Genomic DNA, 15895 nt, shown 5'->3' with positions numbered 1-15895 from the left:
CACTGCGCATGTGTGCTCGCTCATCGGTGCGCATACGCGGCACCCAGCGAGAAGCACCGCCTCCTCCTGACGTCAGCACGCTGATGCAGGAGAAGATGTTTTTTTTAATTCATTGTAATCTTCCTGCCTGAAGCAAGGCAGGGAGCAGGTCACCAGTCCCGAATGCTGACATCACGTGCTTTGGGCGAGTCCTCCATTTTGTCAGCAGCAAACAGGTAAATGAAGACCAAGCAGGCTCACCTCTCGCATTAAAGGTAAGAGAAACTGGTGGGTAGCAAATGTCGGCCGGCGTGGGTTGCGAAGGTCAGCCCGCGTGAGCCATGAAGGTCGGCTGGTGTGGGTCGCGAAGGTCGGCCGGTTGGTAAAAATGGGTCTCCGGAAAAAAAGTTCGAAAAACACTGGACTACAACAAGCAAACTTTCTCACAATGGTATGTGTATCCCTGACATGGAATTAAGTAGGTGATAAACCCTCAACACAATCCTCTGTTCCTCCATTACCAATTCCTTTCCCCTTCTGGGGCTCTGTCAAAGACTGGTCCAGACTGTTTGAAACCTTGGGCGAAATTCTCCCCCAACGGCGGGATGCCCGCCGACTGGCGCCAAAGCCGGCGCAAATCAGGCGGGCATCGCGCCGGCAAAAAGGTGCGGAAGTCTCCGCATCTTTGGCGGCCTAGCCCCAACATTGAGGGGCTAGGCCGACGCCGGAGGGATTTCCGCCCCGCCAGCTGGCGGAAATGGCGTTTGTTGCCCCGCCAGCTGGCGCGGAAATGCGGCGCATGCGCGGGAGCGTCAGCGGCCGCTGTCAGTTTCCCCGCGCATGCGCGGGAGCGTCAGCGGCCGCCGAAAGTTTCCCGCGCATGCGCAGTGGGGAGAGTCTCTTCTGCCTCCGCCATGGTGGAGGCCGTAGCGGAGGCGGAAGGGAAAGAGTGCCCCCACGGCACAGGCCCGCCCGCGGATCGGTGGGCCCCGATCGCGGGCCAGGCCACCGTGGGGGCACCCCCCGGGGTCAGATCGCCCCGCGCCCCCCCCCAGGACCCCGGAGCCCGCCCACGCTGCCTGGTCCCGCCGGTAAATACCAGGTTTGATTTACGTCGGCGGGACAGGCAATTCCTGGGCGGGACTTCGGCCCATCCGGGCCGGAGAATCCAGCGGGGGGTCCCGCCAACCGGCGCGGCTGGATTCCCGCCCCCGCCCAATCTCCGGGAGCGGAGACTTCGGCGGGGGCGGGGGCGGGATTCACGGCGGCCAACGGCCATTCTCCGACCCGGCGGGGGGTCGGAGAATGACGCCCCGTAGCTTCCTATCTAACTCGAAAACTGAGCTTCTATCCCCAATTCCTCTCCAGCCCATTACCCACCTTCACCCAACCTCAGTCCAATGGTTGTAGAAAATCTCAAGGTTCTCCCTATTTAAAATTCTCACCCTTACATTCGAATCCCTCTGTTCATTCCTCCAGCCCTGCAACCTCCAAGAACCCTCTGCATTTCCTCAGCTCTGTTTTTTTTTTCACAGACGTTTCCAGCACAGAAGGAGGCCATTTGTCCCTTTGCGTCCACACCAATCATCAAAGATCTGACCATATTAATCCCATTTTCCAGTCCTTGGCCCATAGCCCTGGAGGTTACGGCAACGAAAGTGAATATCTAAATACTTCATAAATGTTACGAGTTTCTGACTCCACCGCCCTTCCAGGCAGTAAGTTCCGGACTCCCACCACCCTCCGAGTGAAAGTTTCCACTCAACTCCCCTCTTAGCCTTCTACCCAGTACCCTAAGTCTTTGCCACCTGGTTATTGGCCCCTCTACCAATGGCTTCTCAACCTCCCATTGCCAGACTATTGCTGGCTTTGTGTTCAGTTTGTTTTGTTTTGTTCATTTTATCCCTGAATTTGTCAGCCTCATGAGAACTCTCTCCCTCCTTTTAAGCTCATCCTTCATGCCGGCCTCTATCATCAAGCATTTAGCCACCTGTCCTAATGTCTCCTCCAATGTTTCCTACATCACAACAGTGACTACACTCTTAGAGTTCTTCATTGGCTGTAAAAAAAAATGTTTTATTCGTTCATGGGATGCGGCCGTCGCTGTCTGGGCCAATATTTGTTGCCCATCCCTTCGCTGAGGGCATTTCAGAGTCAGCCACATATCTGTGACTGTGGATCTGGAGTCACGTGTAGGCCAGACCGGGTAAGGACGACAGATTTCCTTCTCTAAAGGACAGTAGTGAGGCAGATGGGTTTTTGCAACAGTCGGCAATGGTTTCATGGTCGTCATCGGACTTTTAATTCCAGATTATATTTTTTATCGAATTCAAATTTCACCATCTGCCATGGTGGGGTTCGAACCTGGTCCCCAGAGCATTACCCTGGGGCTCTGGATTACTACTTTAACAACAATACCACTACACCACTGCCTCCCCTAAGATGTCCTGTGGTCTTGAAAGGTGCTTTATGAATGTTTGTTTTTTTGGTTCATGGTAGAATTGGGGGCGACAGTGGTTAGCACTGCTGCCTCACATCTCCAGGGCCCCGGGTTCAATTCCAGCCTCGGGCGACTGCCTGTGCGGAGTCTGCACGTTCTCCCCGTGTGTGCGTGGGTTTCCTCCGGGTGCTCCGGGTTTCCCCCCACAGTCCAAAGATGTGCAGGTTAGGAGGATTAGCCATGATAAAATTGCCCCTTAGTGTCCAACAGATTAGATGGGGTTACTGGGTTACAGGGATAGAGTGGAGTCATGGGCCTGGGTAGGGTGCTCTTTCGGAGGGCTGAATGGCCTCCTTCTGCACTGTAGGGATTCTATGAATTGTATCTGATCACATTCCTGTGATGCACCTTGGGATGTTTCCTGAGCTAACAGACTGAAATAAGTGCAAGTTGTCCTGTAAGGATTTTACATTGATTAGTTTTAGGCCTCTTCTGTTATCCAAGACTGACTGGAAGAGTTTCAAAGTTATAGATTGGAGCTCAACCTTTGCTTGAAAACTCCATCTCACAAAGTCTGAGCAGGTGGACAAGGAATCAACTGTTTGCTTAATTACAAATTGTGAAATATTGACCATTGTTAACTTGCGACCTAAATATTTGTAGGAGACAGTGATGCTGAGAACAAGAGCAAAGCTAAATTCTGGGGCAGGAATCTCCAGTCCCCGTGTTTCTCGGAGGCTGTTCCTTGGTGGCAGAATTCACTACTCCCGCTGCCTGTCAATGGGATTTCCCATTGAAGCCACCCCACCGCTGGGGGTGCCCTGACGGTGGGAACAGAACATCTCAATGGTTGGAGAATTCCAGCCCTATATCAGCATATATCAAAGAACAAATAACAAAGAAAAATACAGCATAGAACGAGGCCCGTCGGCCCTCCAAGCCTGCGCCGACCATGTTGCCCGTCTAAACTAAAATCTTCCACATTTCCGGGGTCCGTATCCCTCTCTTCCCATCCTATTCATGTATTTGTCAAGATGCCCCTGTAACGCCACTATCGTCCCTGCTTCCACCACCTCCCCTGGCGGCGAGTTCCAGGCACCCACTATCGGCATGGTAGCATTGTGGTTAGCACAATTGCTTCACAGCTCCAGGGTCCCAGGTTCGATTCCCGGCTTGGGTCACTGCCTGTGCGGAGTCTGCACGTTCTCCCCGTGTGTGCGTGGGTTTCCTCCGGGTGCTCCGGTTTCCTCCCACAGTCCAAAGATGTGCAGGTTAGGTGGATTGGCCATGCTAAATTGCCCTTAGTGTCCAAAATTGCCCTTAGTGTTGGGTGGGGTGACTGGGTTATGGAGATAGGGTGGAGGTGTGGGCTTGGATAGTGAGCTTTTTCCAAGCGCCAGTGCAGACTCGATGGGCCGAATGGCCTCCTTCTGCACTGTAAATTCTATGAACCTATGTGTAAAAAAACTCACCTCGTACATCTCCTCTAAACCTTGCCCCTTGCACCTTAAACCTCTGCCCCCTAGTAATTGACCCCTCGACCCTGGGAAAAAGTCTCTGACTATCCACTCTGTCTATGCCCCTCATAACTTTGTAGACCTCTATCAGGTCGCCCCTCAACTTCCTTCATTCCAGTGAGCACAAACCAAGTTTATTCAACCTCTCCTCATAGCTAATGCCCTCCATACCAGGCAACATCCTGGTAAATCTCTTCTGCACCCTCTCTAAAGCCTCCACATCCTTCTGGTAGTGTGGCAACCAGAATTGAACACTATACTCCAGGTGTGGCCCAGTGTCCAAGTATCATAAATATATATATGTCGTCACAGTCAATTGTCTAGCATTCAGTGAAGATTACCTTCTTCTCATGTCTCCAAGCGCTGACGGAGATAAAGGTCCTTCCCAGCTGTGCCTCCTGGAGCTGGACATGGACCTGATTAACAAAGGGAATGAATCTTGATCATCGTTGTCTGTCGCATTCTCAGGATCAGACGCACTGTTATTCTGATCGTCCCCAGCTCCATCCATTAAATCGCACCCTCCAGCTTTTCGTATCAGGGAAAGCTCGTTGGTTCCTGCAATTTCTCGCAAGGGACAACAGGCCACGAGGTCTGACGCAACATTATTTTTCCCAGCGTTGCTGAGATGCTCTGGGCAGGTTGAAATGATGTCTGCTCTGGCGAGGTCCTCTGAGCTGCTGGTCACTGGACACCGAGTGAGGTCTCCAAAGGGCAGTGATCCGAGTTGCAGTGACGATTCTAAGGAGGGAATGTCCTCTAGGCTGCTGGTGGCATCTGTTGCAGAGTCATCGTAATCCAGGAAAAGATCATCCTGCGGATAAATTAGCGAATGAAACAAATCAGAATTTCTTCAAGCAAATGCAACAATTGACAAACGGCGCAACTCTTGAGACAGAAGGTTGTGATTTCAAGGACATCAGTAGGTATTCAAGGCTGATACCCCAAAGTAATACTGAACAAGTGAATCTTTACAAGGTGAGATACCAATTGCCGGTGAACAGAACCAATAGAAAACCTGCTACTTTCAAACCTCTGGTGGAACCATAGAACCATAGGACGTTTAAGGCACGACCCATGTGCCTGCGTAGGCCAAGAAAGAGGAGAAAAAACTAGCCGCTCATTTTAACCCTACTTTCCAGCACCTGGTCCATAGTCTTGCAGGTTACAGCACTTCAGATGCAGGGGCGAAATTCTCCGGTATCGACGCGATGTCCGCCGACCGGCGCCCAAAACGGCGCAAATCAGTCGGGCATCGCGCCGCCCCAAAGGTGCGGAATCCTCCGCATCTTGGGGGGCCGAGCCCCAACCTTAAGGGGCTAGGCCCGCGCCGGACGAATTTCCGCCCCGCTAGCTGGCGGAAAAGGCCTTTGGTGCCCCGCCAGCTGGCGCGGAAATGACATGTCCGGGCGGCGCATGCGCAGGAGCGTTAGCGGCCGCTCACGGCATCCCCGCGCATGCGCTGTGGAGGGGGTCTCTTCCGACTCCGCCATGGTGGAGACCGTGACGAAGGCGGAAGGAAAAGAGTGTCCCGCGGCACAGGCCCGCCCGCGGATCAGTGGGCCCCGATCGCGGGCCAGGCCACCGTGTGGACACCACCCGGGGCCAGATCGCCCCGCGCCCCCCCCCCCCCACCCACCCCCCCCCCCCCCCCCCCCCCACCCCCAGGACCCCGGAGCCCACCTTGTCCCGCCGGTAAGAGAGGTGGTTTAATCTATGCCGGCGGGACAGGCATTCTAGCAGCGGGACTTCGGCCCATCTGGGCCGGAGAATCGCGGGGGCCAGCTGGCGCGGCGCGATTCCCACCCCCGCCGAATATCCGGTGCCGGAGAATTCGGTGGGGGGCGGGATTCACGTCAGCCCCCGGTGATTCTCCGACCCGGCGGGGGATCGGAGAATCTCGCCCCAGATGTTTTAAATGAGTTGAATGCTTCAGCCTCAACCACAAACTTAGGCAGCGAATTCCAGACACCCACTGAGCTCTGGGTGAACAAGTCTTTTCTCATATCCCCTCTCACGCCCCTTTTCCCAACCACCTTAAATCCATGACCCCCTTGGTACTTTACCCCTTAGTTAGGGGAGCAGGTCTTTCCTATTTACCCTATCGAGGCCCCTCATAATTTTGTACACCTCAACTCGGTCACCCCTCAACCTCCTCTATTCTCAGGAATACAACCCTAGCCTACCTCCAATAGTCATGAGAAGTGATCCATGATTGCAAGAGTTTCTACTTTCTGTTACAGGGAATGCTTTCCAATATTGAGCAAGACCTCTTCGCAATTCACTGTGCCACACTGAGCACAGGGCAACACTCTCCAGAGCACCCAGGGAAAAACCTTTCCTAAATAGACATTGTTCAGCAACCCCCCCTAGTTGGTCCCCTGTGAAGGTGGGAGGGGTATGGAGAGGGAGTGGGTCCACAGCCTCAAACCTTAAAACATGCCACCATTCCATAGAACTTTGTGGAAGATGAGAGTAGAACAGGGTCGTGCACTGTATGTTCTATGTGAAGTTCTCAACCCCAGAAGACAATATCAAACAAAATCATCTTGGGATCCAAAACTGAGCATAAAACGCACGGACTGAGTTTAAACAAAGTGGCGACATCTAAATCTAAAATAATACTTGGATTCCCATATATCAACCTACTGCATTGAATGTCCTTTCCATGATTAATTTTCCTTACTCATGCAGTGATGATCACTGTATCGCAATATGTGGCTGGATTTAGCAGGGCCCAAATCAATCGATATGTAGCTGATATTGATTGTGGTAGGAATTAAATGAAATGAAAATCGCTTATTGTCACAAGTAGGCTTCAAATGAAGTTACTGTGAAAAGCCCCTAGTCGCCACATTCCGGCGCCTGTTTGGGGAGGCTGGTACGGGAATTGAACCGTGCTGCTGGCCTGCCTTGGTCTGCTTTCAAAGCCAGCGATTTAGCCCTGTGCTATACCAGCCCCTGCGATGTTGGCCAGGACACGGGATAATCCCGCTATCACATCGTACAAAACGAGGCCATTCAGCCCATCAAGTATGCACTGGCCATGGGAAAGAACACCCTACTTTTTTTTAAATTTAGAGTATCCAATTTTTTTTTTTTTCCCCAATGAAGGGGCAATTTAGCGTGGCCAATCCACCTCACCTGCACATCTTTGGGTTGTGGGGGTGAAACCCACGCAGACATGGGGAGAATGTGCAAACTCCACACGGACAGTGACCCAGGGCTGGGATTTGAACGCGGGTCCTCAGCGCTGTAGTCCCAGTGCTAACCACTGTGCCACTCAGAGCACCTTATTTAAGCCCACAGCTCCACCCTATCCCCGTAACCCACAATCCCACCTAATCTTTTCGACACTAAGGGACAATTTAGCATGGCCAATTCACCTAACCTGCACATCTTTGGACTGTGGGAGGAAACCGGAGCACCCGGAGGAAACCCACTCAGACATAGGGCGAAAGTGCAAAACACCCCACAGGCAGTCACCCGAGGCTGGAATTGAACCCGGGACCTTGGAGCTGTGAGGCAGCAGTGCTAACCGCTGTGCCACCGTGCCGCCCAGTTCTTTACTTTCCACCAACTGACCTTAGTCTTAGAGCACTGTACAATCCAAAATTTGTGTTAAACACATGGGGCGGGATTCTCCGCAAACTGGCGCGATGTCCGCTACCCGGCGCCAAAAACGACGCGGAACACTCCGGCTACGGGCCGCCCCAAAGGTGCGGAATTCTCCAAACCTTTAGGGGCCAAGCCCTCACCTTGAGGGGCTAGGCACGCGCCGGACTGGTTTCCCTCCGCCGGCTGGCTGGAAAGGCCTTTGGCGCCACGCCCGCCGGCGGCGAAAGGACTTCGACGGGCGACGCATGCGCGGGAGCGTCAGCGGCCGCTCACGGCATCCCCGCGCATGCGCAGGGGAGGGGGTCTCTTCCGCCTCCGCCATAGTGAGGACCATGGCGAAGGCGGAAGAAAAAGAGTGCCCCCACGGCACAGGCCCGCCCGCCGATCGGTGGGCCCCGATCGCGGGCCGGGCCACTGTGGGCCCCCCCCTCCCCCAGGACCCCGGAGTCCGCCCGCTCCGCCTTCTCCCGCTGGTAAGGTAGGTGGTTTAATCCACGCCGACTGGAGAGGGTTGACAGCGGCGGGACTTCGGCCCATCGTGGGCCGGAGAATCGCCGGGGGTGGGCCCGCCGACCGGCGCGGCGCGATTGCCGCTCCCGCCAAATCTCTGGTGGCGGAGAATTCGGGACACGGCGGAGGCGGGATTCTCGCCAGCTCCCGGCGATTCTCCAACCCGGTGGGGGGGGGGGTCGGAGAATCGAGCCCATGTTGACCATTTACAGTGTGTCAGAGAAAAAGGACGAACATCTGCATTTAATTTTATTAACAATCTCGTAACCAATCTCAACATTAGACTCAGGAAACAAAAATGATAGTGAAAACTGCCCTCAGATAAGATATTCAATCCTTCCATTATATTTTTTAAATTTGTGTTAAATAATACGCGTCCATAAATATATTTAATTTTTTTGTTGCAAAGTGCCCTTTTTTGAGCCGAATGAAATAAATCTGGATGGAAAATAAAAACAATCTCTGCAGTTCTGTTCCTGGCCTGGCCCGCATCCCGGACAATGCTGGGACTGTGTTTCTGAACACACGGTATGTTTTGGCAGCTCCCACAATAACAGTTCGCCACATGCAAACGTGGATAGTTCCTTGGACAGCAGCCTGCGGTCGAGCAACCTCAGGCTGAGCTGCTGCCGGAACTGTCTTTACAATAAGCCAGCACGCTCCTCAGAGGGCTTGCAAATAGGAACACCCCTTGGGCCACAGAAACAGGAGCAGGCCATTCAGCCGCTCAAGCCTGTTCCACCATTCATTTACCTGCCATGTTTCTTGACACTCTGAATGGGCCCAGCTCTAATTTCAAGATTTTCTCCCCCGCCTTATTTATGGGCTCCTCCTACCACCAGAGATAATAGCTCCTATTTAGCCTCCCTTGTAACCTCTTCAATCAGCTTAACCACAGAGTACTTTTATTTCTCTGCTGTCCCAATTCGCTGTTAGGGTCTGCTACTTCAGATAACGCCAAAACAAAGACAAGGGGCTGAATTGTCCAGCCCATCCCGCCGAAAGTAAAATGCTCCGGGAAATATGGTGCAGAAATGTGAGTCCTGCAGCACGGTTAGCACTGCTGCCTCACGGCGCCGAGATCCCAGGTTCGATCCCAGCCCCGGGTCACTGTCCGTGTGGGGTTTGCACATTCTCCCCGTGTTTGCGTGGGTTTCGCCCCCACAACACAAAGATGTGCAGGCTGGGTGGATTGGCCACGCTAAATTGCCCCTTAATTGGAAAAAATGAATTGGGTACTCTAAATTTATTTTTAAAAAGAAATAGGAGTCCTGTATTTCTTTGCACCTGTAAACATATTTGGTGAACAATGATTTTTGTAAGAGTTTGCATTACTGAGAATTTGCGTGTCCAATTACGTGAGTGATACTTGCCTTGCCCTCAGCCATCCTGTTGAAGTACATCTCCTCGACCTCACTCAGCGAGTTTGACCGATTATCAACATTTACACAAGCTGGGAGAGACGGCTCCTGGACTCTGGGAAATCCGTGTGGGCATTGTTTGCATTCTGCAGAAAGTGAATTAAAAAAAGATAATATAAAGCACGTAAAACATTTGCATTTACAGACTTGGGAAGAATTTATTTACGCAATGACTTGTAATTTTTTTTAAAATTCATTTTACGAGAGGTGACTGCCAGACCAGCATTTATTGCCCATCACTAGTTGCCCTTCAGAAGGTGGTGGAGAGCTGCCTTCTTGAGGTGTAGGTACACCCACAGTATCTGAGGAAAGATACTGAATATTGTGCAGTCATCAGCGGACATCCCCACTTCTGACCTTATGATGGAAGGAAGGTCATTGATGAAGCAGCTGAAGATGGCTGGGCCTTGGACACTACCCTGAGGAACTCCTGCAGTGATGTCCTGGAGCTGAGATGATTGACCTCCAACCACTGCCACCATTTTCCTTTGTGCCGGGCAACAAAGGGTTTCCTCCTGATTCCCATTGACTCCAGTTTTTCCAATTTCCTTGATGCCAGACTCGGTCAAATGCTGCCTTGATGTCAAGGGTAGTCACCCTCACCTCGGGCGTGATTCTCCGACAAGGAGACAGAGTGTTCGCGCGACATCAACGCCGTCACGTTTCACGATGGCGCAAAACGGGCACTGACACCACAGGGGGCCAGCACGGCGCTGGAGCGGTTCACACCGCTCCAGCCTCCCTTCCTGGCGCCAAATGGGCACCACGCCTGTCATAATATCCACGCATGTATATAATGAAGTGCAGACAGGCAGTGATTGACACACAGGATGACCAGTAAGCACACAGCACAGTGCAGCCAATCACCAGACAGGACACCACCACTATAAAGCCAGAGGGCACTAGGTTTCCCACTCTCTCGGGACCCAGCCACTGAGACAGTCAAAGTTCACGAGCTAGCACAGTGCAAACACCATGCGGTAGCTAGTAAGTCTGGTCAGGCTAGTACAAGGTCTCCAGTCAGTTCAGTATAGTGTCGACACACAGTTAAATATGTATGTTAGTTCTATCATTCAATAAAACAGTGTTAGAGGTCTGTTTCTCGCATCGTTGCATCAAGTGCAGTCCACACCGAACCGACCTGCCTAACACATCAACGCCAACCCGCATATGCGCAGTTGGGCTGCGCCAACACGCGAATGCGCGGGGGACTTCCTCAGCGCGCCGGCCCCAACGCAACATGGCCCGGGGGTTCAGGGGCCGGCCGCGTAACAAAATAGGGCCGGGGCTGGAGAGGCCGGCCCGCCGATTCGTGAGCCCCGATCGCAGGCCAGACTCCATCGGAGGACCCCCCCCCCCCCCCCCCCCCGGTGAAGAAGCGCTTTTCCCCACCCCACAGGCCGCCCCCGACCCTACGCGCAGAGTTCCCGCCGCCTGCGAGCAGGTGTGAACGGCGCCGGGGGGGCGCTGCTGTTTCCGCGCGGCCGCTCGGCCCATCAAGGCCAGAGAATCGGCGGCCTTGCCGCGGACAGTGGCCCGCGACCGGCTCTGCGCCAAACGCGCCGGCGCCGCTCCTCGGAGAATCGCCTGCCAGCGTCGGACCGGCGCCGCGGGATAAAATGGCGCGAACGGCGATTTTCCCATACGGCACGGGAGAATCGAGCCCCTTATCTCCGGCATTCAGCTCTTTTATCCATGTTTGAATCAAGGCTGTAATGAGGTCAGGAGCTGAGTGACCCGAATGGAACCAAAACTGAGCGTCCATGAGCAGGTTATTGCTGAGTAAGTGCCGCTTGATAGTGTTGTTGATGACTCCTTCCATCACTTTGCTGATGTTCAAGAATAAACTGATAGGGTGTTATTTGGCTGAGTTGGATGTTTTCTGTTTCTTATGTTCAGGACACACCTGGGCAATTTTCCACATTGCCAGGTAGTTATCAGTGTTGTAGCTGTATTGAAACTGCTTGGCTAGGGGTGCGACAAGTTCTGGAGCACACATCATCAGTACTATTGCTGGGATATTGTGAGGACCCATAGCCTTTGCAGTATCCAGTGCCTTCAGCTATTTCTTGATATCACGTGGAGTGAATTGAATTGACTGAAGACTGACATCTGTGATGCTAGGGACACAGCCAGCTTGGTCTGTGGTTGTACTACCGAAGCTATGAGGCTGAGATAGATCATCCACTCAGCACTTCTGGCTGAAGATTGTTGCGAATGCCTCAGTCTTATCTTTTGCACAGATGTGCTGGGCTCCTCCACCATTGAGCAGATTCAATAGCAGCTTTCAACTTGGTATTTGGATAAATAATTGAAAAGGAGCCGGCGCTGACTCGAGGGGCCGAATGGTCCCATCCTGTGCGGTACTATTCTGTGATTGCATGAAGAGAAAAGTCATGCAAGACTTTCAGGGGAAGTGCAAGGGAGCGGGATTAACTGGAGAGCTTTATTCAGAGGGCTGGCATCGGCAGCATGGGCCAAATGGCCTCGCTTTGTGTTGCACAATTCTATCATTTTATAGTTTGTCACACAACTGAAAGCACCGAGTCTCATCTGGAAAATTAATCCTGAATCCAAGAGGTCACCATGTCCATGGCAGCTCTCTGCAAGAGTGGATCAGCCAATGCCACTCTGGAGCCCTCTCCCCTTAACCCTCTGCATTTTCTTTTACCTTTGCATCCTTGCTTCCTTTTCATTCTTGAAAGCTTCGATTGAACCTGCCTCCAGCCCACCCTCGGGCAGTGCGTTCCAGATCCTAACCACGCGCTGCGCGAACAAAGATTTTCCTCATGTCGCCATTCGCTTCTTTCAACGATTACCTCCAGTCCGTGTCCTTCGGTTCTTGACCCTGCTGCCATTGGGAATAGTTTCTCCAGGGCAGCACGGTGGCATGGCGGTTAGCACAAATGCTTCACAGCTCCAGGGTCCCAGGTTCGATTCCCGGCTTGGGTCACTGGCTGTGCGGAGTCTGCACGTTCTCCATGTGTGTGTGTGGGTTTCCTCCGGGTGCTCCGGTTTCCTCCCACAGTCCAAAGATGTGCAGGTTAGGTGGATTGGCCATGCTAAATGCCCTTGTGTCCAAATTGCCCTTAGTGTTAGGTAGGGTTACTGGGTTATGGGTATAGGGTGGCGGTGTGGGCTTGGGTAGGGTGCTCTTTCCAAGAGCCGGTGCAGACTCGATGGGCCGAATGGCCTCCTTCTGCACTGTAAATTCTATGATAATCCCAATTTCCCATCCATGTAATTGAAGCCCCTCAGTCCCGGGACCACTCTTGCCTTTCTTTTTTGCACCCTCGCTGATGCCTTCACTTCCCCCCTAAAGAGCAATGCTTTTAATTCAAGCGATTCAGCAGCTGAGGGTGGACCAGTACCTTTTTTTTTTAAATCAAGGTGTATCGTACCTTCCTTGTTTTGTACTCAATGCCTCTATTAGAAAACTCAGGATCGTTTGACAACCTGCAAGGCCATTCTCAATGATTTGAGCACCCGTAAATCCTGGACCTCCTAATCCAGCACCCTTTTCTCTTTTTGCCTATAATTTCATCGTTTCTCCATATTAAATATCATCTGACATTACGTCCTCCCATCTAACCAGCCTTCTTTGAAATAATGTCATAGGGGTCGTACATCTGGGAGGTAATGCAGGGCCTTGTGATCACATCACATGCAAAAGTCAAGAGCTCCGGCAATGCAGCATTGTCCTCATTACTGCATGATGTGGAGATGCCGGCGTTGGACTGGGGTGAGCACAGTACCAGACGCAATTCTGCAACTCATCCGCTTCATTCTGGATTACAACGTCTTCACCTTCGACAACAAGTTCTTCATCCAGACGCACGGAACAGCCATGGGGACCAAATTCGCACCCCAATACGCCAACATCTTCATGCACAAGTTTGAACAGGACCTACTCACCGCACAGGACCTTCAACCAACGGTATACACCAGATACATCGATGACATTTTTTTCCTTTGGACCCACGGCAAAGAATCACTGAAACGACTACACGATGACATTAATAAGTTCCATCCAACCATCAGACTCACCATGGACTACTCTCCAAAATCAGTTGCATTCTTGGACACACTCGTCCCCATCAAGGACGGTCACCTCAGCACTTCGCTTTACCGCAAACCCACAGATAACCTCATGATGCTCCACTTCTCCAGCTTCCACCCTAAACACATTAAAGAAGCCATCCCCTATGGACAAGCGCTCTGTATACACAGGATCTGCTCAGACGAGGAAGAGCGTAACAGACATCTACAGACGTTGAAAGATGCCCTCGTACGAACGGGATATGGCACTCGACTCATCGATCGACAGTTCCAACGCGCCACAGCGAAAAACCGCACCGACCTTCTCAGAAGACAAACATGGGACACAACCGACAGAATACCCTTCGTCGTCCAGTACTTCCCCGGAGCGGAGAAACTACGTCATCTTCTTCACAGCCTTCAACACGTCATTGATGACGATGAACATCTTGCCAAGGTCATCCCCACACCACCACTACTTGCCTTCAAACAACCGCGCAACCTCAAACGAACCATTGTTTGCAGCAAACTACCCAGTCTTCAGAACAGTGACCACGACACCACACAACCCTGCCATGTCAATCTCTGCAAGACGTGCCAGATCATTGACATGGATAACACTATTACACGTGAGAACACCACCCACCAGGTACGCGGTACGTACTCGTGCGACTCGGCCAACGTTGTCTACCTCATACGCTGCAGGAAAGGATGTCCCGAAGCGTGGTACATTGGCGAGACCATGCAGACGCTGCAACAACGAATGAACGGACATCGCGCAACAATCACCAGGCAGGAATGTTCCCTTCCAGTCGGAGAATACTTCAGCAGTCAAGGGCATTCAGCCTCTGATCTCCGGGTAAGCGTTCTCCAAGGCGGCCTTCAGGACGCGCAACAACGCAGAATCGCCGAGCAGAAACTTATAGCCAAGTTCTGCACACATGAGTGCGGCCTCAACCGGGACCTGGGATTCATGTCACATTACATTCATCCCCCACCATCTGGCCTGCGAAATCCTACTAACTGTCCTGGCTTGATGTAATTCACACCTCTTTAACCTGGGGTTACCCCATCTCTGGATCTGTAAAGATTTAATCACCTGCTAATGGTCGCATTCCAAGCATTGTTTGTCAAAAAATCTTTGAATTTGTCTATATATGTGTTTCTGGAACATACCTCTTCATTCACCTGAGGAAGGAGCAGCGCTCCGAAAGCTAGTGACATCGAAACAAACCTGTTGGACTTTAACCTGGTGTTGTAAGACTTCGTACTGTGCTCATTACTGCACTGGGCTGTCTAGTTTACATTTAGTGCCCAATTCTCTCCACTGGGATTAGGAGCCATGATCTTCTGAACCAGGGGTGCGAGTGCTAACCCAGAGGACACCAGCCCCTCTCAGGACTCTCGGGGTCTTGATATGTTTTTGAAGAACATCTATTTTTTGTGCAACAAATTATCACAAAACTTTCAACTTCCTCAGACCTCAATTTCCATGTTTCACTTTGACTAGTTTATTTCTGTTTAATTGTTGAAAAGAAAGTTGAGGAATTTGTCCTGGAAGAGCTGATGAGCAAACTGGAATTGAACAGATACCGCTAGTTAAATATAATTGTGCCCCTGTGTTACTGACTGTATCTCTACTGATGTTAATCCAGCTCCCTCACGCTGTCACTCAGTAACCCCTCTCTCCCAGCACCCTGTATTACCGACTGTATCTCTACTGATGTTAATCCAGCTCCCTCACACTGTCACTCAGTAACCCCTCTCCCCCAGCACCCTGTGTTACTGACTGTATCTCTACTGATGTTAATCCAGCTCCCTCACGCTGTCACTCAGTAACCCCTCTCCCCCAGCACCCTGTATTACCGACTGTATCTCTACTGATGTTAATCCAGCTCCCTCACACTGTCACTCAGTAACCCCTCTCCTCCAGCACCCTGTGTTACTGACTGTATCTCTACTGATGTTAATCCAGCTCCCTCACACTGTCACTCAGTAACCCCTCTTCCCCAGCACCCTGTGTTACTGACTGTATCTCTGCTGATGTTAATCCAGCTCCCTCACACTGTCACTCAGTAACCCCTCTCCCCCACACCCTGTGTTACTGACTGTATCTCTACTGATGCTAATGCAGCTCCCTCACACTGTCACTCAGTAACCCCTCTCCCCCAGCACCCTGTGTTACTGACTGTATCTCTATTGATGTTAATCCAGCTCCCTCACATTGTCACTCAGTAACCCCTCTCCCCCAGCACCGTGTTACTGACTGTATCTCTATTGATGTTAATCCAGCTCCCTCACACTGTCACCCAGTAACCCCTCTCCCCCAGCACCCTGTGTTACTGACTGTATCTCTACTGACGTTAATGCAG

At 52.0% G+C, this 15895-nt stretch overlaps 1 protein-coding gene across 1 annotated transcript in view; it reads right to left on the bottom strand.

Annotated features, from left to right (window-relative positions):
- The window catches only part of arhgef18b (rho/rac guanine nucleotide exchange factor (GEF) 18b), a 293165-nt gene that overhangs the window by 171756 nt on the left and 105514 nt on the right, over window positions 1-15895 (bottom strand). The window contains 2 exon segments of the mRNA XM_072482241.1: window positions 4278-4750; window positions 9438-9571. Coding sequence (XP_072338342.1) covers window positions 4278-4750; window positions 9438-9467 — 503 coding nt within the window. The 5' untranslated portion in view covers window positions 9468-9571.

Source organism: Scyliorhinus torazame, chromosome 18 (genome assembly GCF_047496885.1).
Source record: "Scyliorhinus torazame isolate Kashiwa2021f chromosome 18, sScyTor2.1, whole genome shotgun sequence".
NCBI lineage: Eukaryota > Metazoa > Chordata > Chondrichthyes > Carcharhiniformes > Scyliorhinidae > Scyliorhinus > Scyliorhinus torazame.
Note: the sequence above shows the minus strand (reverse complement) of the source record. Positions and strands in the feature narration are given on the sequence as shown.